Source organism: Polypterus senegalus, chromosome 10 (genome assembly GCF_016835505.1).
Source record: "Polypterus senegalus isolate Bchr_013 chromosome 10, ASM1683550v1, whole genome shotgun sequence".
Taxonomy (NCBI): Eukaryota; Metazoa; Chordata; class Cladistia; order Polypteriformes; family Polypteridae; genus Polypterus; species Polypterus senegalus.
In genome coordinates, this window is record NC_053163.1 from 162688034 (window position 1) to 162715864 (window position 27831).

A 27831-nucleotide genomic window follows, 5' to 3' on the forward strand; every position below is an offset into this window, starting at 1 on the left:
CTACTGTGGGCACGGAGCTGGACAGTTTGACATCCGTGGCAGAGCGACGGGCGCTAAGCAGACTCCTATCAATCATGGAGAATCCACTGAACAGGATCATCTCCAGACAGAGGAGCAGCTTCAGAGACAGACTGCCAGACTGAGGAGACCCCACACTATGTGACCCGGGGGGTTAAACGTTAACATTATTCAAAGTTATTGTCTGTTATACAGTCATTGTTATCACTCTTTAGTTTAATATTTGTTCTTTATCAGTATGCTGCTGCTGGATTATGTGAATGTGGGATTAATAAAGTATCTTTCTATCTATCTATTCATTTTACTTTACCTTTCTTTTGGTAATGCTAGATGCACACATACTAGTTGAGCCATTTCAGAGTACAAGATGAACGAGTAAAGCAAGGCAGGTCCTGTTACTGTGCGACTGTAAGGATGAGAAAGTAAGAACAGCCAGAGACAAATCGTAAACTTACTGGAATGGTCACACTCCTCACTCAATCACATGGAGCTTCACTCAGACATCTCACTTCAGCTCTTACCTTCATCACAATGCCTTGAACATGACGCTTTCTCTGGCATCTTCACGTCACACTCCAGAGCCTCGGCCTTCACCTGGACACACTGAGGTCCACTCCCTGTAAGGTCCGCTCCAGTCACCTCATCATTTGGACACACCAGCTCACAGACTGTCTCTGATTTAACGTCTTCTGCCTTGATGCGATTTAACATTTCAGGTTTTTTTAAGTCACTGCTATCGGCCGGTGGCTCAGACTCTTGTTTAATGACAACTTGTCCCCATCCACAATCCTCCTGTTTTGTCTGAAGTTGCCCAGACTGCCACTCACAGTCGTCTTCTTCTTTAATGTTCTCCATGGTAGATGCAGAGTTTCTGTCCTTGCTTGTTGAACTGTTTAGTGGCTGTTTACACCTGAATGTTCAAATGTCCTTAGCAGACAACCTGCCCAGGTCCCCCACAATAAGGATGTCAGCCAAAGGTTACCAAGCAAGTAGGGGGCTTTACTGACAGCAGCCAATACATCCAGCGGTCACCAACACAAGGAGCCGCATGGCAAGTGATGGCGAGTCTGACCATTTGGCTTTAAGTTGTTGACTTTGCCCATCAGAATGCTGGAGGATTTTGCCCCAGTGGGTCACTTAAGGGTCCATGCCATCTCTCCAGTCATCTAGAAGTGAGCCAGCGTGCTTTCTTTATCTTCATTGGCCAATAGAGTTGTTTACTAGCTGTCTACTTGGCTTGCTGGTTGGTCCAATCTTTGAAAGCTGCTGCTCTCGTGTTGGTTCTTGCTGTGCATCACAAGCTGAGCGCCCACAGCACATGTCATCACTCCTCTCTTCTGAGGTCACTTCCTGACATTCTAGGCCATCAGTTGAGCCTCGTGGACACCCAGACACTTCTCCTCCATTTTACACAGCTCACTGGAAATGGCAGCTTCTCTTCTTCTCTGTAGGCAGAAACAGCAGAATAAAACCCCAGTTAGCAAACGAGATGTCTTCCAAGATTTGAGTTCATACTAAGAAACTTTGTCATCAGAGGTAGGAGTAAGAATACAATTTTAATTCAAACGAACACACGGTCCTGTAGAATTGTGTTTTGTGTGGTGTAGGAATTCTTATGCAGTGGTACCTCAGGATACGTCCTTAATCCGTTCCAGATCCTTTGACTTATTCCAAAGCGGACATATACTAAGGTACCACCGTACGTAGAACAATAGCATTTGTACTGACGGATGTAGTATCTGATCCTGAAGGGAGATATGTGGTCGTCATTGGTAATTGATTTAACTGTAAAGTGATTCTGATAAATATCTACACATCCAAAATATATCTGCACCCATTCCCAATGTGAACTCTCATAAAATTATAATGACTGGGGACTTTAATTGTGTTTTAAATCCAGACTTAGTTGGGTCTCCTGTCACAGGGGTGATGACGTCTAACACTGCAAAGACAATCACACACAGTTTGTAACTGACCACGACTTGTCAGACACCCTGGAGATTTCTAAACCCAAACTCAAGAGCAAATTCCTTCTACTCAAGAACTGATTATTTCTTTAAAGATAATTTCTTGCCTATGATTAATTCTTGTAAGTACGACACTATTTGTTATTTCCGACCATGCCCCTCTCATCATGGAGTTTAAATCATTATGCCCCACACACTCATCTCGCAGATGGCATCTTAACTCACTTTTACTAGCAGACAAGACCTGTACAGGATTTACATCCAAGCAAATCGATTTGTTTTAGAGACAAATACATCCTCTGAGGTTTCTGCAGGAATACTCTGGGAAACTCTGAAGGCTTTCTTAGGAGGACAGATTATCTCAGATCTTACCTACAAAAATAAATTGGAAACCAAGAAGGTATCAGAGCTAACCAGTGAAATTATAGGTGAAGAACATGCCAGGTGTCCAGATGAGGCACTTCATAGGAAAAGGCAGGCTCTGCGTTCAGAGCTCACCCTCTTGACAAGTCATTTTTAAATCAAGACACAGAGAGAAAGCTAATACGATCTTAGCTCAACACATCCAAAGTCTGCAATGCAATCCCAGTAATTACCAACACAAAATCGTTGACCATAAAAACATAAAGCACACATTTAGAGACGACTACAAGTCCTTCTATTCTACGGAGTTTAAAGAAGACAAGACACAATCTAACGCATTTCTGGACGCGTTACAGATACCACAACTAGATGGAATTGGACAAACCTCGGGCGCTATCAGAATTACTAGATGCTGTAAACTCACTTCAGACTGGGAAAACAGCAGGCCCTGATGGCGACCCTGCCGAATTTTATAAGAAAAGCTCCCCTTCTATTAGCAACATTCACAGAAGCCAGAGACAATCAAATTCTACCTCAAACTTGTCGCCAAGCATTAATTACTGTCTTTGTTAAACAAAATAAGGACTGCATCGTACAGACCAATCTCACTTCTGAATAACAATGAGAAGGTGACAAAAGTGCTATATAAATGCACAAAATTATTCTTATTAAGATACTTTCTAAAGTCCTAGCTAGAAGGATGGAGAAAGTGCTGCCTTCGGTGATATCACAAGACCAAACTGCATTTATTAAAGGCCGACACTTACCTGCCAATCTTCAACGCCTGTTTAATGTCAAAAGTCAAACACCCTGGAGACGATGATGATGATGATGATGATGAGATCGTCGATCCACAAAAAGCTTTTGATACGATTGAACGGCACTACCTGTTCACTACATTGGAGACATTTGGGTTTGGATCAAACTGCTGCACAGCAGACCAGACCAGACGCAAAGCCTCAGTTTGTATTAACAACGTTAACTGAGAACACTTCAAACTAGAATGGGGTGCCACACAGAGATGCCCCTCGTCACCACCAGCAGTTCGCTGTCGAAATGTTTCTGAGATAAGCGGATTATCAGAGAAGGACTTGAACAGCAAATCTCGCTCTGTGCCGATGATATCAGACCACAAAATGGGGGGAAACGTTAACATCATACAAAGTTATTGTCTGTTATACCTGCATTGTCACGACTCTTTCATTTAATATTGTTCTTTATCAGTAGGCTGCTGCTGGAGTGTGTGAATTTCTAAAGTATCTATCTGTCTAACAGGATTTCTAAAGATCTCTGGTCTCAGAATGAATTTGACTAAACGTGCGCTCTGCCCAGTGAGCTCCCCAGCACTCAGTGTCAGACTGGACTCCTCACTCCGATCATCGCAGATCAGTTTAAACACCGAGGGCTCGACGTCACAAGTAGACATAAAGCTCTCGATCAACAACTGTATGGAAAAAATGAAGGCAGACTTGCAGAGACGGTCAACCGTCCATCTCACTCTCGCTGGAAGAATGAATGTTGTGAAGATGAATATCCTTCCTAAGCTTCTCTTTTGATTCCCAATATACATCAATCAATCATCTTTAAGAAAACAGATCTGACCGTAACCTCATTTATTTGAAATTCAAGACCTCCACGTATCTAAAGAGCGACCCTACAAAGACCAAAGGCAGAAGGTGGCATGGCTCTGCCCGACTTTCAGTTTTATTATTGGGCGGCAAACTATAAAAACCTGGACATGGACACCAATAGATGAACACACACAGGCCTGGTGTGCAATAGACATCAAATCCTGCAGCACGTCTTCGTATTCCCTGCTTTGTGCCCCATAAGTCCAAGTCATCGTCGATTTCCCACCAAGCCAATGGTGCTTCACTCACTCAATGTAGGAAGTGTTTTAAGGTAAAGACGCTTTTATCACATTTTAACACATTTGTCACATAACACACTGAAGAATACGCCATCGGTACCCGCATCATCAGCACTGGCGTTTTACCAGGCAGGCTCACGTGACACTTTACAGGCCTCTGTGCAGACGAGACCTTCGTGTTCAAAAGCAGTCACGGCCCTGAACTCAAATAAAATGGCGCCATGTCATTCTCTAAATGTGCAGGAGACATTAAGTCAACCCGTGCAATTTGTACACGACAAGTGTAATTTGTGTATATCTGTAGTGTACTTTTATTGCTATTCCTTTTCTTGTCTTTCAACTCTTACGCCTCAAGCGGAGTCGACAGCACCTTCAATTCTGTTGTGAAAGTGACAATGACAATAAAGATTTATCTATCCAAAGATTCTGACCTGAACTCAACACACAACACAACGTCCACCGAATCACTTCAAGACAACTCTGATCATCTCGTGACCGGCGCTTGAACGGACGTCACTCTTGATCGGTGCATTCAAGCAGCCTGGTGGGCACCGAGCTCGGGGTCAGGCTGATATGCCACTGTGTGACACCCGTGGATGGGATGGAGAGGTGCTGAGCTCATCCTCAGGCGATTGTGCACAACACTTTATTACTCTTAACTTGTTTGTTTGCCTTCTCTTGTCATCATGTAAAGCAAATCCTGCGCGACAGAAAGAAATGTTGATGTTGCTGTGACTTATGAAGATGTCGAGGTAGGACATGAATGGCACTGCACAGTGTGCCCGCCACACCACAATGTCCTTCACAAGAACAGAAGAAGAAGCTGCAGCATACGTTAGAGCAGCTGTTCAAACTGAGGGCCGCGGCACTCGTCACGAGGCTGATGGTCTAAAAAGTGTCTTTAAATGACTTTACGCAGCTTTGAAATGAACATAACTGAACAAGATCTGCACTTGTTGAATGAAAGTCGTCCTGCATCGAGTATTTGTATTCAGAGATGAGAGCCGAAGTCCACAGGCAGCTGGCATGAGGTGTGCGAGGAAACAAAAAGGAGGACATCGACATTTGTGAGCTTTTAAACGTAACTTGTATGTTATTTTGACCTGCCATTCTATGTAATTGGATACTTTTTATAAATGTAAAGCACTGAAAGTCTCTTCTATGCCATGCCAAAGTACACTGCTGTGTTTACACTAAAAATTCTTTGTTAAAAAATCATTTGGCATTTCTATAGAAAATTAAAAAGCATAGACCCGCACCAAAAACTCTCAATGGTCCCTTTAGTTAAAATTCGTAAATGCAGTTTTGAGGAGAAATTAAAGAAACGTCAAGACTAGTAAGAGTTTAAAACATAAGACTGAAAAAGTAAATGTCACAAAACATTTCAATTCCAGGAGACGAAACTCCAAGAAACAAGGCTGAGATCCCCAGCTAGAGCTTTAGGTGCCTTCTGATGTCTGCATTTACATTGAATATTCGGTCTGCTACTGTCGTGCTGTGTGCCAGCTGTTAGCAGATACCAAGGTCATGCCCAGAGTCACAGCATCGGGGCCCTCAGCAGGTTAGGAGACATTGTGGGGGACCCCGGCATTGTCAGACCACATTAAAACTCGCAGACGCGAGGGCGGCCTTAATTACTAAACATAAGCACCCGGATGGCTAACTGCAGGACAGCACGGTTATGGTGACGATTTCCCACAAGGCACCTTTTGATTTCTTTAGACAAAGTTAGCGGTCACCATTCATGGACAAAGCATCCCGTAAAACAAAAAAAGACCCCAACCTCCGATAACTGGACGACTGCGTAGCCCTGAATCGAGCGGCGGCGCGTGCACGTTTTATCGAGCATGCGTGAAATGAAAAAGAGCAGCGGCGTGCACACGTGCGCGAACACGACAAGCTAGGCTGAAAGAACAAGAGGCGGCATCAGCGGTTATATACCTGGGCGATTAGAAAAAGCAATAAACGTGAAGAGAACCGAGCAACGGACAAGACATGCGGGTCACTCAGTGGAAGGACTAGGGAGACATGGAGTCCGTCCTCAGTCACCGAATACGGCTGTCATGTAACGTGACTCTCACATAAACAGCACTCAACTCGCGTCCTCACTGCATCTTTTACCGGCAGAGCGGCCACCTTCCCTTGAACTATCAGAGCACAGGAAACAGCAGGGATGAGAAGGTCTTCACGCAGGGCTCGATTACAGCGCTCCGTGTCACCTCCATCAGCGGCTGTTGGCCGTTGTGATTCTTTTATTATTTTTCGATGTTTCTCGCCCACATACTTTATGATTACGTACCGTTTCGCTTTGTTTTCTAGGCGTCATCAGCCCGCCACTCCATTTAACCGGTGCAGCGCGCCAAACATCCGGTGACGTCGTTGTTTTTCTGACCTGAACACAAGTACTTCCGCTCGCGACATCTTCGAGATTGTATCAAAATAAAAGCCCTTTAAACTGAAGCCTGTAATTGTTTCCTCAGTTGCAAGTTTCTTTTTAAAAGGGGACACCCCAAATAGTGCGACCTTTAATAAAATAGCAGGCTTTGGTGTACAAAACTCAAACCGTTTAGCTTTTGTTGAAGTCCTGAATCTTCTCACCATCATGTTTTATCAAAGTACCTGTGTGTATTTGTATATATTCACGTGAAGTACACAAGCTATACAAAAATATCTAACAGAAAAGGGGGTCAAATGCAAAAACCTACAGTACTTTGTCAGCACGGCACTATTGTGTTAACGGTCGAGTCACTTTTATAATTGTGAGAAGGACATAAAGCCATGGATGCTGGTAGCCCCAGGCACTCGAGGAGTAGGAGCAGCGCTCAGTCGTCTGATTTGGGGCACCGTGTGGGCAACACCTGCGGGTATCCAGCGAAGTGCATTTATGAGACTTAACTGAGTGCGTCTCGCTTTATTAGCCACTTTGTCATGTTAGTTGACATTCATTCAGAACTAAGTATTTTATCGTATCGCGTTCACTTTGAGAAGCTTTTACTGCTTCATTGTGTGCTTCTTTGCACTTGACTTGTTGGCTGATGTCAGTAGCATCGTGTGGCAGTGGACGTTGTGTTCGTTTTCTACTTCCATCAGAGTACAGTTACTAAGACGTCACAGACTCCATCATGGCCGCCAATCTGCGACGTTTCCTTTTTCGTACTTGAATCACAAGTGGATGTGCGCCGTTAGCACATTTAATTCACTCACCGATACCCCTGCCTGCCTGCCTGCTGTACGTGCTGTGCGAAGGGCGGTCGGCAGTAACAGCCACCGTACGGCGAGCAGCTTGGCTTTTCATTGCCCACTCAGTGAATTTAAGTGCCACTTGTTGAGAGGGACATGTTCCTTCATTTAAGGGGGCAGTTATGGCTCAAGCAATCTGTGCCTCGTCCGTTTATGCACTGCATGTTTCAGACCAATGTCTGCTCCACATTTAATTCTCAGAAATTCAGGGAACACCCTAATGGTTCGGATTTTGACGTATCGCTCGTAGTGCAAGTCGTGTCAGATGTCCCCCAGGATATCTACGCTGACCAAGACCCTGTAGACATGTCCGACCAAGATGAAGCCCCCCAAGTGTCAGGTGTCAGCACTGAAGGGTTACTGTAATCTTGAGGCCTTCTTTATGAAACTGAGAGGGCGACACACGAGATCATTGAGCGTATTGATCAGTGATTTTCACTGTCAGAGTCAACTGCCAAAGACGCTCTTATTGAAATTCTCACTCACTGATTGTGTGTAAGTGAAATTGTACAAGCGCGTTTAGCACAAATCCATCACTTCTGAAGCCCATTGTCACAGCTAAGAGAAGAGAATCACATTATCAGGACAAATTTCCAAATGTTAAACCTGTTGAGCACCTTATTGAGTCCCCACAGTGTACCGTCATGTAGGTGCCATTCACTCATCTCTGCAAGCTTTAATAAAAAAGAAGACGTATTTGAGAGAATCCAAGAAATCCCCAACCAGCGGCCTGGCCAGTGGTCATCACGTCCAGATGGCTTCCCTTCTATCAGATGAAGGCCTGAAGTTATCTGCCATTCTCTGTAAGTACCAGTTTGAAATTGTGAACCCTCTTGGGACTTCAAAGAAAATAGATAGATAGAGTGAAGGGCACTATATAATAGATATAGATATGAAAGGCACTATATAATAGATAGATAGATAGATAGATAGAGTGAAGGGCACTATATAATAGATATAGATATGAAAGGCACTATATAATAGATAGATAGAGTGAAGGGCACTATATAATAGATAGATAGATACTTTATAAATTCCCATACTCTACTGATAAAGAACAATATTAAATTAAAGAGTGATAACAATGCAGGTATAACAGACAATAACTTTGTGTAATGTTAACGTTTACCACCCAAGGGTGGCATTGAAGAGTCACATAGTGTCGGGGGGGGGTATGGACAGTTATGCTTTTAGTGGCAGACGCCTGAATTTGGATGTTCGGAGTTTCTTATAAGTTTCTGTAATAAAGTTACAATGGCAGTGCCCCTCAACTTAAGTGTTATTCTTGATGAAGAAAGTCAATGGAGGCTCTGATTGGGGGTCTCGAGAGTCTGAGTGAGGGGTCTGAGGGTCTGGGCTTGCGAGTGTCCTGATAAAAACCAAGATTAGGCCTTTAATGACCTCTTGGGCACGACCATCAGCAGTGTGTCTGTCTGCGGAGAGAGTGTCGACCTCGTCATCGAGAGGTTTACTGACCCCGGCAGTGACATTCATGTGACTCTGGTGACTCTTCCTGTGAAGTCAGTAGATGGATTGGGAGTGCATGGGAGGTCATGAGGTCACCACAAAGGGGTGGGTGGCACTCCTGATATCTCAGCAGAACAACGAAGGTCCAAGTCTTTAGAGTCCTGGTGCCTCCTGTTAGTGAGACATGAACGCCATCAAGTGACCTGAGATGAAGACTGGACTCCTTCGTGTGCGTCTCTTCAGAGGGTCCTTGAGTCCCACTGGTTTGACTTTGTGTTGCTCATGGAGTCCCAAATGAGGTACAAGATCTGCACTGTGAGGAAGCGTAAGTTACGGCACTACAGCCATGTGGCGCCATTACCCGAGGGTGATCAGCTCATAAGACCCTCATTGTTGGGGACCTGAGTGGTTGGTCCAGGCCAAGGGGGGATGCCCACATAACACCTGGCTGAGGCAGATGGAGGGTCATTTCCGGAGGGTGGGATTGGGTCGTGTGTCTGCCTGGTGGGTTGCCAACCGGGATCCCAAGATGTTTCGTCGTGTGGCATGTGTGGCGATGCGCTGTAACAGTGCCTGCTCCACAACTTGACGTGACTTGATGAAGAAAATGCCGTAAAGCTCATCTCGCCTTATTGTCCCGAGACTGTTACTGGCCTTCGATTAGAGCTGAAAAGTGAGCTGAAGCTGACCTAAGACTTCGGACTGCAGTTTGAAGATCCTGATTTCGATAATTTAGTGAATTTTGAGGTTCTTCCATCAAAGGCCACGATAACGATAGTTTGACCAGTTGGCCCTGATCTCAGCTCAAATAGCGCCGATGACACGGCGATGCTGTCGGATAACACAGATTGACCTGAGCCTCTCAATCGGTGGCCACAAGTCTCCTAAGACGTGGAGTTTACTTTAAGTGCTGCCAGCTGTGCATTTCATTTGTGGTTGACCAGGAATCAAAAACACAACGTCCTGCCAGCTGAAATTTACAAACACAAAGAATACGCAAGTAGCAAAGAAATAGGCAAGGATGGGGAGAGCATGTGAGGAAACACCTGTGCTTATAAGAGAGGGGCATCAAAACAGGACATGATGGCTGGAAGAACTTCAAGATGGGCAACTACAGAACCTTCAGGTGACACTAAGGACACATTAGACACCCTAAGGCTAGAAATGGTGGAGGAAGAATTCAAGAAGGCCGCTGCAGAGAGAGACATGACGCTTATCTGTCAGCACATGCAACGCACCTTCACCCTCCAACATGAAGAAATTGTGAGTGGCACTCCTGCCATGGCAGAGCAGAAAGACAGATGGCCAGCCCTGCTTTGTGAATCCCAAGTAAGTGGAAAAATCACAGACGCATTTAACAAAAACCATGTGGCAGTGCCGTGAATGTTGCCAGTTCAGTAACCGTTTTGAATTAAGAGCTTTGTGATTTAAATTGGGAGGCACGGTGGCGCAGTGGGTGGCGCTGCTGCCTTGCAGTTAGGAGACCCGTCTGGGTTCACTTCTCGAGTCCTCCCTGCGTGGAGTTTGCATGTTCTCCCCGTGTCGGCGTGGGTCCAAAGACATGCCAGTCAGGTGCATTGGCGATTCTAAATAATTGTCCCGGGTGTGTGTGCCCTGCAGTGGGCCCAGGGTTTGTTTCCTGCCTTGCGCCCTGTGTTGGCTGGGATTGGCCCCAGAAGACCCCCGTGACCCTGTGTTAGGATATAGCGGGTTGGATAATGGATGGACGATTTATATTCTGAAGTAACATTTCTAAGTTTCAAATACGTATGATGTTTAGGTTTTTTGTCCAATTACTTGTGAGCCCCTGAAATGAAGGGATTGTGTTAATAAAATGCTTTAGTGGCCTCACATTTTTATGTAATCGTTTTGTTCAACCCACTGAATTAAAGCTGAAAGTCTGCACTTCAACGTCATCGGAGTTGTTTCATTTCAAATCAATTGTGGTAAGGTACAGAACCGAAATGTGAAAAAAGGTGTCTGTGTCCAAATCTTTATGTCTGTGCACATAAGAACATCAGGTAAGCAGAGGTGTCGCCTACCCTGATATCAGGAGGACAAGCTGTTGGGACGACTGTGACAAGTTCACAGCATGTCGTCTATTAGTCCTCGTCCTAAACATGACTATGAACCGTGTGTGACTTATTTTAATGTGACTTTAGAGCAGACTGAGTTCAAGTGATGTTTACAGAGAGAAACGTCGAGACGTCGGCAAAACCGCCTCCCTGACGCCCGCTGGCAATAAGACACATTTTAAATTTAAACAGCTCACTGGGCAGATGGGACCCGCTTAAAGTACCACCTGCTGTGTTATTCTGGGCAACTGCACAGCAAATCAGCAAAATGGCCAAAAGAAATCATGACAGCGGAGCACAACGACTGAAAGGACGGTCGGTGTAACCAAGAACTGCTTGACGGGAGATTTCAAAATGCTGATCCACAGGGTAGAGGCTTTGAAGGGCTTTACAGACACAAGATGGTCGGCACACGCACTGGCAATAAACGCACTGCATCAGAACTATGCCAGTCACTGCAAAAGTTAGCGGATGACCCGAACCGAACCCTTACTGCCCGGGGTGAAGCCAGGACACTCTGTGCCAGGGGTGCCCACACTTTATCGGCTTGCGAGCTACTTTTAAAATGACCAGGTCAAATGATCTACCTACATTAAACATGAGAGATAAATACACACACCGCGTATCAGAGGTACTGTAGGTAGTAACGAGTCACATTTACTTGAGTAACTTTGTAAAACATTGTACTTCTAAGAGTAGTTTTACTGCACCATACTTTGTACTTTTACTTGAGTACATCTGTGAAGAAGAAACTCTGCTCTTACTCCGCTACATTGGGCGACACTCGACTCCTTACTTTTTTCCATTAGATAAAGTCTGACAGTCAATTTTCAATCTTCTCCGTGTAGTTGATGCCGTCAAGTTGTGCCCACGTCTTCCATTGCGTCTCCAGCTCTGACGCGAGGTTTTCGATGTTCCCCAAATCGAGGCGCTGCAGCTTTGAGGACAGAAGTTTGAAAGCATTAACTGAGCTAATCATATTCACCACATTGGTTTTCGTAAATTAAGCTCATTCAACATGTTGGTCAGATCGGAAAAAAAATGGCAAGTGTAGCGGCCATTGATCGTCATTAAGTTGCTTGTATTCTGCATGTTTAATGACGAGGAGACTCTCCTTTATCTCCGGCCAGGGGTCTTGAAATCTCAGCAGGAATTTCTCCCTCAGCGAACGCCTCTTTTATCATCTCTCCACCTGGTAAGGACTTCTTATGCTTAACGATCGAGTGACTCGCCCTGAACGATGCTTCGGTGTGTCTGCCTTTGCTTTTGAATTCAGCCGAGTGGAAAATGACGGCTGTCCGATTAACTGTGATTTTAGTTCCCTCTCCTTTCCCTTTCTCAAGTTGCTTTTTCGTAAGGAAGTCAGTTTCGTAGTTTTTATGAACAGTTTGAAGGTTCCTTTCCACATTTGTTTGAGAAAAAAAATCCTCTTCCAATTCCACATAAAGCCCATAAACAACATTTTTTTTTTAAATCCCTTCTTTAGTCGATATAAATTAGAAGGCTAACTAGATCACTTACATAGCCGGAGTTTTGCAGTAGCTCACGCGTTTGATCGTGTGTGCGGGATGACTGAACTAAAATGGTCGCCAATGCGACTTGGTTTTCTATTTTTAAACTAGTTTTTTCATTCCAGTCACTGGTGGCGACTCTCTCTCTCAATCTAAGAAAAGCAGCAGAAACGTCTTTTATGTGCGGACACTCTCAGGCCGCGTCTGCCTTTCGTATTCCACTATCACGTGATTAAAGCCAAACCGAAGCGAGCCATCATCTGACACGCCCACTCGGCTTCACACGTCATCTCGCGAAACGTCATCTGAAATAGAAGAGAATCGGGCCACGACTGATCCTCGAATTCCGTCCTAACTTTCCGACTTTTTCTCAATGCCCACTCGTCCAAATCCTGCCTTGTCTACTTCTGAACGAACCGAAGATAATTCAGTCAGTGGGTTATCTGAGGTGCAGCCACCGGCGTCCAGAAATGTACAGTTATTAAAGGATGACAACTGCGTCCCGTTAGCAACGTCTCCTGCGCCCGCGGCTCCGACGCCTGCAAGACGGTTTAAAGCGGCTTGGTTACAGGAGTTCGCTTGGTATGACAAAGGAAAGATTCACCGCAGCCTTTGTGCACCAGCCGGACAAGAAATTGCTGTTAAAAGAGAATTCGTTTGTGGTACGAGCCATTTTAAAAAGGAAGCTGTGAACAAGCATGGTGAGAGTAGGAAACACAAGAATGCCAGCGACTGTGTGATCGCCAGGTCTGCTCCTCGTGACACCCCCATAGCAAAGGCAGTGCGACGTACTTGTGAGAAAGTGACAGAAAATGAGATGAAAGAATTACAAATAAAACTCAATGCAGCATATGATTGTGCTGGAAGAAATACCGTTCACAAAGTGTAATCTCAAATTGTGCTGATGGAGAAGAATGGCATGGATGTGTCAAAAACATGCTAATGATACAGCATGTGCAGAGTTGGTAGGCTGCATTGCAGATGAATTAAAAAGTAATGTGCTTTAAAGGTAAACTACATCTCAGTTATAACTGATTGTGGAACAGACGTCTCAGTGAAGACAAGGTCATCACATACTGCAGGCATGTTGTCTCTGATGGACCACCTAAGACTCATCTAGTAGGTTTGGCTCAGATTGATTCTGGTCATGCAGAAGGGATTCAAAACCCCATTAAATCACTGCTTCAGAATGACGACCCCAATTGGTGGGTACATAAAATGAGTGCTTTTGGAGCAGATGGTACAAGCGTGAACACGGGTGCAACAGGGGGAATACGGGCACTTCTCAGAAAAGAGAGAGGTGGACATGCTCTGCCTTTCCACTGTCTACCCCATCGGCTGGAACTGGCAATGCTAAATGTGGCTGAGTTAGTTTGTTTTATTGTGAACATTCTCAAAACTTTTTTTTATATATACTGAACTTCTTTTGTTTTATATATATTGTAAATTTTGTTTATTTTTGAATGTAATCATTGTATCTGTTGTATATAGTTCCTATTTGTCTGTTGTAGCGGGGGGGTCACTTTAATTGATGCAACACCCATGGGACGCGCATGTAGCGTACAGCAGACTCCTGGCAAAAGCTGGATGACACTTTTGCAAGTAAGGCGCTTCTCAACGCTCTCCGTCTCTTGTATAAGTTGACAAGTTTTAAATAAGTGTTTTCTGTATGAAACTGAATGGAACCATCACGCCATGTGGTTGTCGATGTGCTTTAAGGTTCTGTTGTACCTTTTGGTCGGCAGAAATGGGTTTTAAAAGTGTTTGGTTTAGCGGAGATTCAACCTCATTGGTATATTGTTTGGCTTGCTACAGGAGACCGAGAGCGCCTGACGTTGCATGTGCTGACTGTGCCCTTTACTGCTTGTCTTGTAGAAAAAAGCTGGATGACGCTTTTGTAGAATAAACGGCAGAATTCGGGTATTGCTGTGTCTGTCGTCTTCCAAATCACCAGTAGCCATTCTAAAGCCGCTACATAAACACACAAAGGTCAGTGCCAATGATTGAAAAAGTTTATGACCTTCTACAACTAGTGTGAAAAACGTTATCATTTCAGTCCCAAAAGCAAGCGGGAGCTGAAGGCTAGAGGAGCAGAGTTAGGATGCACAGTAAGAAACCCACCAGCAGTAAAAACTCCGCGCTGGTTGGCACACATTTATCGGGCACTCCATTCAAACTCTGCAGCAGGTCAGGGCAGCACACGGCTGGTCATCATCACCATATGCAGCACCTTGCAGTCATGTCCACAAACACAGACATAAAGGGAAGAGCCACACACATTGGTCAGCAAGTGGGAAGCCTGTCTTTCGCTGCCTTTTGTCACTTTTTCAGGTCTCAGAGCTGAGCCTCACACTTCAAACAAATTCTCATGTACGTCCTCGGGCAGTTGCTGCAGTCGTGGGCTGTGTGGTAACAATTAAAGGATTGAAGGGAAATGCTTTGAGAGAAGGGAAGCTGCAGGAATTCTTAGAGCACAGACTGCAGGTTCTCAGCCTGGAGGTTCAGTGCAACAGGAAGGGCCGTCAACGAGCAGGAGTGAGGGGGCTGCAAGTGACCACACAGTCACAACCTTCCAAAATGTTACATTGAAGGCCCCCGAAATCAGGCCACATTCAGAAGTGATCTAAAGGCCACGATTGAAAAATCAGTTGACATTACTGTTAAAGAATTGGAGATCAGGTTTGTAAAAATGATGCCAAGTGTCACACAGCAGGGACATTCAAAGGGATCAGAAATCATCGAGTCGTTTTCAGTGTTTGTCACGATGCACGGCCAGAGGACATTGATAGCTATGGCAAGTGTGAGATACCCACCTGTTAAATGGTACAGGGAGCGCGTCTCAAACAACGGCTGGGATGTCAGAGCTGTGCAGAAGGAATGGCTAATGCTGACAATATTAGTGAAGGGTCAGTTCATGGAGAAGACTTACGGTGAACTATGGACAGTGATGCTGAGCAACGAGCCAGCCGTTCTGTACAGATTTTAAAAATCGAAATAGTGCTGGTGCTTCTGATATCTGCAGCTCAGTGCGAGTGAAGATTTTCAGCACAAAACAGAATAAAATCAAAAGTGTAGAAACACTGGAAGACTTGGTAAGGTCAGCACAGAGGGTCCTGCACTCGAACGTTTAGACCGAGAGCTCAGTGTAAAGCGCTGGTGGTCCGCCAGCAAATAAAGGAGAGCAGACCAAAGTATACTGGCCGGCCTAATGAGGCGGACATTGTAACGGTTAGTGACCGTGAACCTGAAGAGTAAGTCTTTATATTCGTACCCTCATCGTGAAACGATTGTTTCGAATGTTTGCTATTGTGCTAATTCTTGTGTTATTCTGTGGAAGACGTTTTCAGAGTTTGTATTTGTACTGTTCATTACACACGTTGTGTAGAGGATTCCCATTTACGTGTCATTTACTCTTCTGTTATTTTCATCTATAAGACTTTGCAGAGGACACTAGTAGGCCGGTCAAAGAGCTCAGAGAGGACAAAGGCAAGGCAGTGTGAGGTAAACCGAAGAAACACACGAACAGTACAAGGAAATAGATCATCTGTTTATTTCACATTTGGCATGCGGTAGAGATCACAGCTCCCAAAAAAAGCATTTGGCTCCAAAATATTTTGGGTTTAGGAGCCAACGGCTCCCAAGTTTTGTTTCTGTCTGGAGGCCTGCAGTGCGTTAGAAGAGATCACAGACTGGCCGCCCTGTATGCCAATCAAGTGGCAAATGCCACGGCAAGGGTATGATAGACTAACGTTTAAAAAACAGTTTTTTGAATGCAACGCGATCCACCTGCACTACCTTTCCGACGTACTGGGCACCCCGTGTTACTGTATCGTATTTTTATTTTATTAGATGTGAGATTTGGCCTCAGTAATACAGCGTGGCCGTCGCTTATTAACCTGCAGATCCACCATTATTGCCTTTCACCCACGGAGTCGCCATTTACAGTAAAGGCTCTCAGGGTCTTTCTGCGATGTTTGCGTCTGCTACTGCGCCCGAGTCGGTGAATTTCGGCTCTGTACAATTCCCGGCCCACTATTACACGTGGCATTAAATCATTTTATTGTCTATAACAGGGCGCCCACCCAAAGAGCAGCCTTAATGCGCCTGTGCACGTCGGTACGTTACAGAGGTGTTTGCCATCACAATACGTAATGCTCGCTGTATACGAGACCACAACGTCTACGACTAGCTGGGATAACAAACAAGATGCTGCAGCAGACCAGCTACCTAGCAGACTGTAACTTGTACAAGCAGAAGAAATAACCAGTGTGTCTCCTTACTTGAATTTCAGAAGGCGGCCGTGGACGATGAAGACAACATGTCTGCCTGCCCTCGATCCTCTTCAGCCACTCTGTGTGGCACTCATTCATCTCAGCTCTTGGGCAGATGCGCTGCCGATTTTATTTCACTTAACATGTGCTCTTCATCTGAGCTGCCCAGAGAGGCCGAGTGGCTCCTTGGAGATCATCCTCTTAAATCTTGATGATGGAAGGAAACATCCATCCATCCATACATCATCCAACCCGCTATATCCTAATAGAGGGTCACAGGCAACACGGGGCGCAAGGCAGGAACAAATCCGGGCAGGGTGCCAGCACACCACAGGGCACACACGGGACAATTTAGGCTCACCAATGCACCTCACCAGCATGTCTTTGGACTGTGGGAGGAAACCGGAGACACGGGGAGAACATGCAAACTCCACGCCAGCAGGGAGGACCCGGGAAGCGAACCCTTAAGGGTCTCCTAACTGCGAGGCAGCAGCGCTACCCACTGCGCCAACATGCCCTCCTGAAACTCAAACCAAACTTACAGGCCTTGGGAAACGAGCTCAACTAAAGTCCTTAGTAGGTGTCTTGCCACAAACGCATGTCCATTTTGCTCTGAACATTGTCAGCCTTTAGTTTTTTGGTTTTCTGGTTAAACCATTTCAACAAGGAGCCAAAATATTTATTAACATTTCATTTTGTGTTCTGCATTCTGCATAATAATTTCTATCATAGTTTGACTTGCTTTGAGTCGCATCAGCTCATTTTCAAGAAATGTAGCAAAACGTCGGTGCTGTAAGTAAATTTAACATGCTGTCATATAAATCAGCTTGCTTTGAGAAAAATCGAGAGCTACGCGATTCTTATTGATTCAGCGTGTCATTGGGTACAAAATGTAACTGGCGTTTTAATGAATTGTTTGCATCAATCTGGTTCTCCTGTGGAGTATGAGGTGAGATGTGGTGGAACGGCTGTCCGCATGGTGTGAAGACAACAAACTCTCTCTCAATCTCGACAAAAGAGACCATCGTGGACATCCTGCCCACATCCCACTCAGCATCAACGCTTTAGACGTGGAGACTCTTAGGAGTACCAAGTTACTTGGTGTGCTCGCATAACACCTCGTCACTAATCAAGAACGCCCAGTGGAGACGACACTTCCTGAGGCGAGCAAGTCTTCCCCGTCCTGACCAGCTGCATCACGCTCTGGTATGGCAACTGCAACATGTCCGACCGCAAGTGCCTGCAAAGGATAGTGAGGACAGCAGAGAACATTACTGGGGTGCCGCTCCCTTCACTACAGGACATATTTTACCAATGCAGTGTCCGCAAGGCCTGCAGCATTGAGCGGGACCCCCTTACAAACTTCACGTGGACTTTTCACACTTCTGCCATCCAACAGAAGACACTGCAGCATCAGAGCCGGACCTGCCAGGCTGCAGGAGAGTTTTTACCCCCAAGCTTTCAGACTCGGTAACGCCAGGCTGCCCCTGAGATCTTCCTCAAGGCCTCAACCACCTCATTAAACACAACTTTTATACGTGCGAGTCGCTGTCCTGTGAAGACGAGTGTGCAGGGAGAGAAGAACTGAAGATCTCATAGTGACCTGTAAGGATTTGACACTCGATATGCTTCTCTGACCTGTCAGTGTCTTAAACAACTCTGATCGTACGCTGATCACTTCTCTAGATGTATGATTTATTTATTATATTACATATCTATATATTATATTATATTATATGTATGTATCTAGATTACACACACCACACATTGCATCAACGTTCATATTGCTTACTACACGTCAGTACTGCTGCTACTTCTTTGTCTTGTCTTGTTTGTGTTTTCATTTTAATTTTAATTTGCACGTCGTGTTGTTACTCTGTGACCCTCAGCTTGACCGTTTCGTCTGTCTGTATACTTGTATGTGGTTGAGACGACAATAAAGTTCACTTGACTTTGAGTAGTTTATATTGAGGGAATACAATTTAAATGGCTTAAGGCAATCAGTTTCCTTATTTGAAGTGAGTAGCAACTATTCAATATTTCATTACAACATTTGTCTAACCTGAATAGAAAGAAGCGAGTTAGTTCAACTTAAATTGTTGGATTTGTGTAAAAACAGTACATTTAAGGGATTCCAACATCATTCATCACAATAACTTAAGTTGAAGAAGTCCATACTTTCAAGAAATTCAAGTTGAAGTTCAAATGACTTTAAACGTTCGAGTTGTTCATCCACAGGTCAGAGAATTAGTGCGGCTCAAATGAGCGACGCATTAAACTGAAACGGTTTAAAGCCATCAGTTTTCTCAAACCATTTCAGTTTTTTAACTCAGCAGTTTTTACATTGCAGCTAAAACAATCGCCGACAAGTCTAAAAATCCAAATCCTATTATGGGATGTCATCCATCCATCCATCCATCCTCTTCCGCTTATCCGAGGTCGGGTCGCGGGGAAAGCAGCTTAAGCAGAGAGGCCCAGACTTCCTTCTCCCCGCCACTTCTTCCAGCTCTTCTGGGAGAATCCCATGCTCCCAGGCCAGCCGGGAGACATAGTCCCTCCAGCGTGTCCTGGGTCTTCCCCGGGGCCTCCTCCCGTTGGACGTGCCCGAACACCTCACCAGGGAGGCATCCAGGAGGCATCCTGATCAGATGCCTGAGCCACCTCATCTGACTCCTCTTGATGCGGAGGAGCAGCGGCTCTACTCTGAGCTCCTCACCCTATCTTTAAGGGAAAGCCCAGACACCCTGCGGAGGAAACTCATTTCAGCCGCTTGTATTAGCGATCTCGCTCTTTCGTCACTACCCATAGCTCATGACCATAGGTGAGGGTAGGAGCGTAGATCGACTGGTAAATTGAGAGCTTTGCCTTACGGCTCAGCTCCTTTTCACCACGACAGACCGATGCAGAGCTCATCACTGGACACCGCACCATCTTCCTGTCGATCTCACGCCCATTCTTCCCTCACTCGTGAACAAGACCCCGAGATACTTACACTCCTCCACTTGGCGCAGGATCTCGAGAGGGCACTCCACCCTTTTCCGGCTGAGGACCATGTCTCGGATTTGGAGGTGCTGATTCTCATCCCAGCCGCTTCACACTCAGCTGCGAACCGATCCAGAGAGAGCTGAAGATCACGGCCTGATGAAGCAAACAGGACAACATCATCTGCAAAAGCAGTGACCCAATCCTGAGTCCACCAAACCGACCCCTTCAACACCCTGGCTGCGCCTAGAAATTCTGTCCATAAAAGTTATGAACAGAATCGGTGACAAAGGGCAGCCCTGGCGGAGTCCAACTCTCACTGGAAACGGGCTCGACTTACTGCCGCAATGCGGACCAAGCTCTGACACCGTTGTACAGAGACCAACAGCTCTTATCAGGGGTCCGTACCCCATACTCCCGAGCACCCCCACAGGATTCCCCGAGGGACACGGTCGAATGCCTTTCCAAGTCCACAAAACACATGTAGACCGGTCGGGCAAACTCCCATGCACCCTCCAGGACTCTGCTAAGGGTGAAGAGCTGGTCCACTGTTCCACGACCAGGATAAAACCACACTGTTCCTCCTGAATCCGAGGTTCACTATCCGACGGACCCTCCTCTCCAGAACCCCAATAGACTTTTCCAGGGAGGCTGAGGAGTGTGATCCCTCTATAGTTGGAACACACCCTCCGTCCCCTTTTAAAGAGGGGACCACCACCCCGGTCTGCCAATCCAGAGGCACTGTCCCTCGATGTCCATGCGATGTTGCAGAGACGTGTCAACCAAGACAGTCCTACAACATCCAGAGCCTTAAGGAACTCCGGCGATCTCATCCACCCCGGGCCCTGCCACCAAGGAGTTTTTGACCACCTCGGTGACTTCAGTCCCAGAGATGGGAGAGCCCACCTCAGAGTCCCCAGGCTCTGCTTCCTCATTGGAAGGCATGTTAGTGGGATTGAGGAGGTCTTCAAGTACTCCTCCCACCACCCACAACGCCCGAAGTCGAGGTCAGCAGCGCACCATCCCCACCATATACGGTGTTGACACTGCACTGCTTCCCTCCTGAGACGCCGGACGGTGGACCAGAATCTCCTCGGCCGTCCAAAGTCGCTCTCCATGGCCTCCAAACTCCTCCCATGCCCGAAGTTTTGCCTCAGCAACAACCGGCCGCTCCGCTTGGCCTGCCGGTACCTATCAGCTGCCTCCAGAGACCCACAGGACAAAAAGTCCTATAGGACTCTTCTTCAGCTTGACGGCATCCCTCACCGCCGTGTCCACCAACGGGTTCGGGATTGCCGCCACGACAGGCACCACCACCTTTGCCACAGCTCCGTCAGCCGCCTCAACAATAGAGGCACGGAACATGGCCCATTCGACTCAATGTCCCCACCTCCCTCGGACGGGTTGAAGTTCTGCCGGAGGTGGGAGTTGAAGCTACTTCTGACAGGGGACTCTGCCAGCCGCTCCCAGCAGACCCTCACAACACGCTTGGGCCTACCAGGTCTGACCGCATCTTCCCCACCATCGGCCAACTCACCACCAGGTGGTGATCAGTTGACAGCTCGCCCCTCTCTTCACCCGAAAGTGTCCAAGACATATGGCCGCAAGTCCACGACACACCACAAAGTCGATCATCGACCTGAGGCCTAGGGTGTCCTGGTGCCAAGTGCACATATGAACACCCTTATGCTTGAACATGGTGTTCGTATGGACAATCCATGACGAGCACAGAAGTCCAATAACAAAACACCGCCGGGTTCAGATCGGGGCCATTCCTCCCAATCACGCCCTTCCAGGTCTCACTGTCATTGCCCACGGAGCATTGAAGTCTCCCAGCAAAACGAGGGAATCCCCAGAAGGTATGCCCTCTAGCAACCCTCCAGAGACTCCAAAAGGGTGGATACTCCAAACTGCTGTTCGGCATACGCACAAACAACAGTCAGGACCGAAGGCGGAGGGAGGCCACCCTCTCGCCCACCGGGGTAAACCCCAATGCACAGGCTCCAAGTCGGGGGGCAATAAGTATGCCCACACCTGCTCGGCGCCTCTCACCGGGGGCAACTCCAGAGTGGTAGAGAGTCCAGCCCCTCTCAAGGAGATTGGTTCCAGAATCCAAGCTGTGGCCGAGGTGAGTCCGACTATATCTAGCCGAACCTCTCGACCTCGCGCACAGCTCAGGCTCCTTCCCTTCAGAGAGGTGACATTCCACGCCCCAAGAGCCAGTTTCTGTAGCCGAGGATCAGACCGCCAAGGTCCCCGCCTTCAGCCACCACCCAACTCACACTGCACCCAACCTCCTTGACCCCTCCCATAGGTGGTGAGCCCATGGGGAGGAGGACCCACGCTACCTCTTCTGGCTGTGCCCGCCGAGCCCCATGGGTGCAGGCCCGCCACCAGGGCGCCATCGAGCCCCACCTCCAGGCCTGGCTCCAGAGGGGGCCCCGTGACCCGCCCGGCAAGGGAAAACGTCGTCCACAGTTTTTATTTTTCATTAGAGGTTTAATGGAGGGGATGTCATCTGCTGTTCAATTCGGCTCCGTACGTGTATTGTATTGTATTGAGGATTTGTTCTGTTCTGTGTATTGACCCCCCTTCCTCTTTTTGACACCCACTGCGCGCCCGGCCTACCCAGTAAGGGGTCTCTCTTTGAATTCCCTTTCCTGGGGTTTCTTCCGTTTTTTTGGGGAGTTTTTCCTCGTCTTCTTAGAGAGTCGCGGCTGGGGGGCTGTCAAGAGGCAGGGCTGTTAAAGCCCACTGCGGCACCACTTGCGTGATTTTGGGCTACACACAAATAAATCATTTTGTATTGTAAAAAAGAACATTAAGGCAGGGAGGGCTGAGGAATAAAGCAAATTGTGAATGGGGAGGACAGGCACAGTCCATTTGAAGACCTCAGCAGTAACCCCAAACGACAGAGTTCTGCCCACTGGCAGCAATTCATTGTCCTGGTATACTGCAGTGGTCCCGAAGCCCGTGATCAGTCGTGTCTCCTCCAATGGCCACCGAGTCACTGTCACCGGAGCACACGGCGCATATCCAGCACTGATCTTGGCTGTCAGGCCAGTCACACGTCTCCACCTGATGACCCTCAGCGTTCACACATCATACACCTCAGTATGGACAGTCCTGTTACCACTCTCGTACGAACTCTCAGGCGTCCGCCATTGTTTTACTTTACATTCTTTCATATCACATTATCAAAACAGGAAACTTAGTACTTAGAAGAATATAGAAAAATGATTATGCCATAAAATAACATTTCTCTTATGGGTAATATAAAAATAAAACAAAAAATACATTTATCATAGTGAATAATAAAATAACAGCATCAGCTTTTAAGAATACGAGACTCAGACAGGACCAGGGTTCAAATTCAACTCTTACAATCGGCTGACCGCTGTGAGAACTGCTCGAGATTTCTGGATGAGAAACTGAGATTTGACTCCGATAGTTGGGTAACACGTAAGGTGAGGGTCACCAGGTAACGCATCGGCCTGAGGGTCGCACCCCAGAAACCTGCCACCAACAACACGTTTAGTCAAATGACTTGGTCCAGTAAATCTGTTTATTCTTGAAGACTTCTTGTTTTATTCATAAGGCAAAGACTGTTTCCCCTTTCTTGTCTCATCATCTAAACCGTTTATGTTTTAGGTCTCCACACAACATCAGCTCTCAGGTGTCTCCCAAAACGGCGTTTGCTGCGCTGAGAACTGCAGTGGATTCTTATGTGCATCTTAAGACCACCAGTGCCCGAGTTCACTTAGGAGTAACAGGACGCCTGCACTGTGAGAATCCTGCCACGTGAACTCAAACGACGTTTAAAACGCCGGCGCTGCCTCCATATGGCCGAGTCTGTGCTCTGCATGTCACAAGTGGCTCTCATCCCCTACGGTCACACAGCACGGGCTCGGCGTTGTTCCCAGCAAAGACAGCGAGATGGTGGAAACATTTTGATTATAAACTCAAAAGGACCAAACACAAAGGGGACACGTCATTAATGGCACAGGTTGGCGTTGTGGGCAGCATCGCGTGCGACTTTACAATTTTCTTTTTGTTTTAGTCAGTGGACTGATTAGTCACTTGGGACTGTGACTTCCATCAGCCTGATGTCCAGTTCCTCCATTCTGTGAATTCATTCTCCATTCTACTTTCTGCCATCTGCTCCCAGTGCCCTGGTCACACTGCAGTTGTTTGCACAAATCCATCGTGTTGTCCTTCTCCCCACGTATGACATTACTTCTGTAGATCTGCCGGACACCTTCACCCATCAGCTCACCTCACAGAGATTTACGTGGGCTCAGTTTCCTCTAATGGTTGTAGTCCTAGGGCTGAGAGAGGAGTTGCACATTATGGGATATCCTCTTTTTTTTGTAGGTAGTCTGCTTTGCCTTATTTCAAAGTTCTAAATGGTGTCTGTCTTTAGGACGTCCAGGAGATTTTGCTTCACTTCCTGGAACACTTGGTGGAGATAAGAAGGTCCTGAAAGTTTGGGTTAGGCCTGCTGATCAGCGTACACTTTCAGGTGTTTTATTCCACATCTCTCTTGTCTCAGATGGTGTTTATGTATAATATTCTATTCGCCTCTTCATTTTTAAAACTGAGTAATCACTTAGGATTAAAACACCAACTATCCTAAGCTTTGTTAGATGTTTCTCTTCAATAACGGTTTTTGCTTAGGGTCTTTTTCTCTCTCTGGTCGTATATTATGACGTCCCAAATGACTCACATCTCCTGGTTTCTTGTTATTCTATCAATAGTGAGGTCCCTGTGTCTTCTGAGAGTTGGCAAATTGTATTTTTTTGCTGATTTGTCAGTCAAGTGCTCTGACAACTTTATGTCTGCATGTAGGAACCTTTGGTCTTCAACACCGTGTCACCGACTGCTTAATGAGTTACTCTTTCCTGCTCTGTCAGGCAGAATCAACAACTACCTGCTTTCACATTTTTCCTCTCTAGTGTGAATTTTTGAGTGGACCCGAAGGTTACTGCTGTTGGAGAATTGCTTCTCACATTCAGAACAGGAAAACGGCTTTTCTCCAGTGTGAATTCTTAGGTGCTGATTTAGATTACTTGTTTGTGAAAATCGTTTGCCACATTCTGAACAGCAGTAAGGCTTCTCTCCAGTGTGGATGGTGGAGTGTTTCTGTAAACTACTTGTTTGTGAAAATCTTTTGCCACATTTCAAACAGCCGTATGGTTTTTCTCCAGTATGGACTCTCGAGTGTTTACGTAGGCAGCTCCTATGCAAAAATCGTTTATCACATTCTGAGCAGCAATGAGGTTTCTCTCCCGTGTGATTTCTCACATGAAGTTTTAGGCCACTCCTCAAACAAAATCTTTTGCCACATTCAGAACAACAGTAAGGTTTCTCACCAGTGTGAATTCTTTTATGTGTGTGAAAACTGCTACGCCTGGAGAATTGTTTCCCACATTCAGGACAGAAATAAGGCTTTTCCCCAGTGTGAACTCTGCTGTGGATCTTAAGATTGTTGCTACTGGAGAATCGTTTCCCACATTCAGAACAGGAATATGGCATTTTACCAGTGTGAAATTGTGTGTGGATCTGAAGATTGGTCCTGCTGGCATATCGTTTGCCACATTCAGAACAACGATAGGGCTTCTCTCCAGTGTGGATTCTTGAGTGTTTATGTAGGCTACACATTCGTGAAAATTGTTTCCCACACTGGGTACAGCAGTATGGCTTCTCTCCAGTGTGAACTACTTTGTGGTTCTGAAGATTGCTCATTTGTGAAAACCGTTTACCACATTCTGAACAACAATACGGCTTCTCCCCAGTGTGAGTTCTCATATGATTGGCAAGACTGCTCATGTCAGTGAACGCTTTGCCACATTCAGAACAAGAACATGGCTTTTGTCTTGTATGACTCAACTTATGTTTGCTTTTAGATGTTTGTTTCAAGGTTTTCTCCCAGTCTTGGTAGACCTGCTCACTTGCTGAAGTTGAATCACAAACCTGTTGTTGAGTGTTGACTGCGTGTACTGCTGTTGATTTCACAGGAGGCTGTGAACTGTGCGGCCACGAGGCTGATCCAGAAGACAGTTCTTTCACAAGTTCATTCTGCTGTGCTCGATGTTGAATAGAAGTCTGAGGAAGTAAAGATGGAGAGGATGTTCCACTTTCTGGTTGATCTGCAGTAAGACAGAAATGCATACATTCATGTAAACACAAGACATTCAGGAAGAGGAATGACAAGAAGTACAGAAGGCTTATTACTCAATTCCAGACAACTCACAATGTGAGGCACCAGGTGTTGTCATTGAAATGGTGAAACTTTATAATTGAAAGGAGTAAAAACAAACGAGTTGACTAATTAACATCTTAAATGTCATAAAAAACTGAACCTGAAATGTGGAGACAAAGATCTGCCACGTGGTACAGAAGGAGCAAATGAACTGCTGAATGTCTTACGTGTTTATTGAATTGTAAAGTGTCCGAGTGTATGAAAGGCGCTACATAAATAAAACTTATTATTATTATTATACAAACTAGCTGGCCTGGGACACAATAAATCACAGAGTACCGGCTCAAAATGAATATCCAAGTGCAGAAGCAGCAGCTTATTCTAAGGAGTTCATTACCCAGGACAGGGAATATCAAACCCCCTTCGGCTTTTCTCTGACGTGACTTCCAAAGCTGAACGCTCCGCTGTCTGAAGGGGCAGCAGTTTTAGCAGCCATAACAGAAAAAGCAAACAAACTGCTGATTGTCTTATCCGAAATGGTTTTGCTCTCCGTGTCCTCCATGTTTTGCTCTGTATGGCAAATCCTCTAACATTCACTGTGTCCCTTCAAATCCTGGACCAAACTTTGTCAAATCTCAGTTAAGCTTTGCAGCTTTAAACACACAGAATGGGGAAACACAACAGCTGAACGAAGGACTCCACAGACTAGGACAGAAGACCACCGCTGTTCTCATCCCCGTCAAACGTAATGTTTATCCAGCACTAAAGAGTAAAGGTGGCAGCAGAGCAGCATAAATATGCAGGATAACAATTCATTTTCAGATTGTGCGAGTGTGACAATGATAGAGCACATTCCTCACTCAATCACATGGAGCTTCACTCAGACGCCTCACTTCAGCTCTTACCTTCATCACAATGCCTTGAACATGACGCTTTCTCTGGCATCTTCACGTCACAGTCCAGAGCCTCGGCCTTCACCTGGACACACTGAGGTCCACTCCCTGTAAGGTCCGCTCCAGTCACCTCGTCATTTGGACACACCAGCTCACAGACTGTCTCTGATTTAACGTCTTCTGCCTTGATGCGATTTAACATTTCAGGTTTTTTTAAGTCACTGCTATCGGCCGGTGGCTCAGACTCCTCTTTAATGACAACTTGTCCCCATCCACAATCCTCCTGTTTTGTCTGACGTTGCCCAGACTGCCACTCATAGTCGTCTTCTTCTTTAATGTTCTCCATGGTAGACGCAGAGTTTCTGTCCTTGCTTGTTGAACTGTTTAGTGGCTGTTTACACCTGAATGTTCAAATGTCCTTAGCAGACAACCTGCCCAGGTCCCCCACAATAAGGATGTCAGCCAAAGGATACCAAGCAAGTAGGGGGCTTTACTGACAGCAGCCAATACATCCAGCGGTCACCAACACAAGGAGCCGCATGGCAAGTGATGGCGAGTCTGACCGCTTGGCTTTAAGTTGTTGACTTTGCCCATCAGAATGCTGGAGGATTTTGCCCCAGTGGGTCACTTAAGGGTCCATGCCATCTCTCCAGTCATCTAGAAGTGAGCCAGCGTGCTTTCTTTATCTTCATTGGCTAATAGAGTTGTTTACTAGCTGTCTACTTGGTTTGCTGGTTGGTCCAATCTTTGAAAGCTGCTGCTCTCGTGTTGGTTCTTGCTGTGCATCACAAGCTGAGCGCCCACAGCACATGTCATCACTCCTCTCTTCTGAGGTCACTTCCTGACATTCTAGGCCATCAGTTGGGGCCTCGTGGACACCCAGACACTTCTCCTCCATTTTACACAGCTCACTGGAAATGGCAGCTTCTCTTCTTCTCTGTAGGCAGAAACAGCAGAATAAAACCCCAGTTA

The 27831-nt window shown here is 46.2% G+C and overlaps 1 protein-coding gene across 1 annotated transcript in view; it reads right to left on the minus strand.

Annotated features, from left to right (window-relative positions):
* Positions 1-27831, minus strand: part of LOC120538293 (zinc finger protein 208-like) — a 101053-nt gene that overhangs the window by 58451 nt on the left and 14771 nt on the right. Inside the window, exons 2-4 of the mRNA XM_039767755.1 lie at positions 26872-27796; positions 24695-25913; positions 540-937 (exon numbers count right to left, since the gene is read on the minus strand). Of these exons, the coding sequence (XP_039623689.1) occupies positions 540-937; positions 24695-25913; positions 26872-27205 (1951 nt within the window). The 5' untranslated portion in view covers positions 27206-27796. The remainder of the gene's footprint in view (positions 1-539; positions 938-24694; positions 25914-26871; positions 27797-27831) is intronic.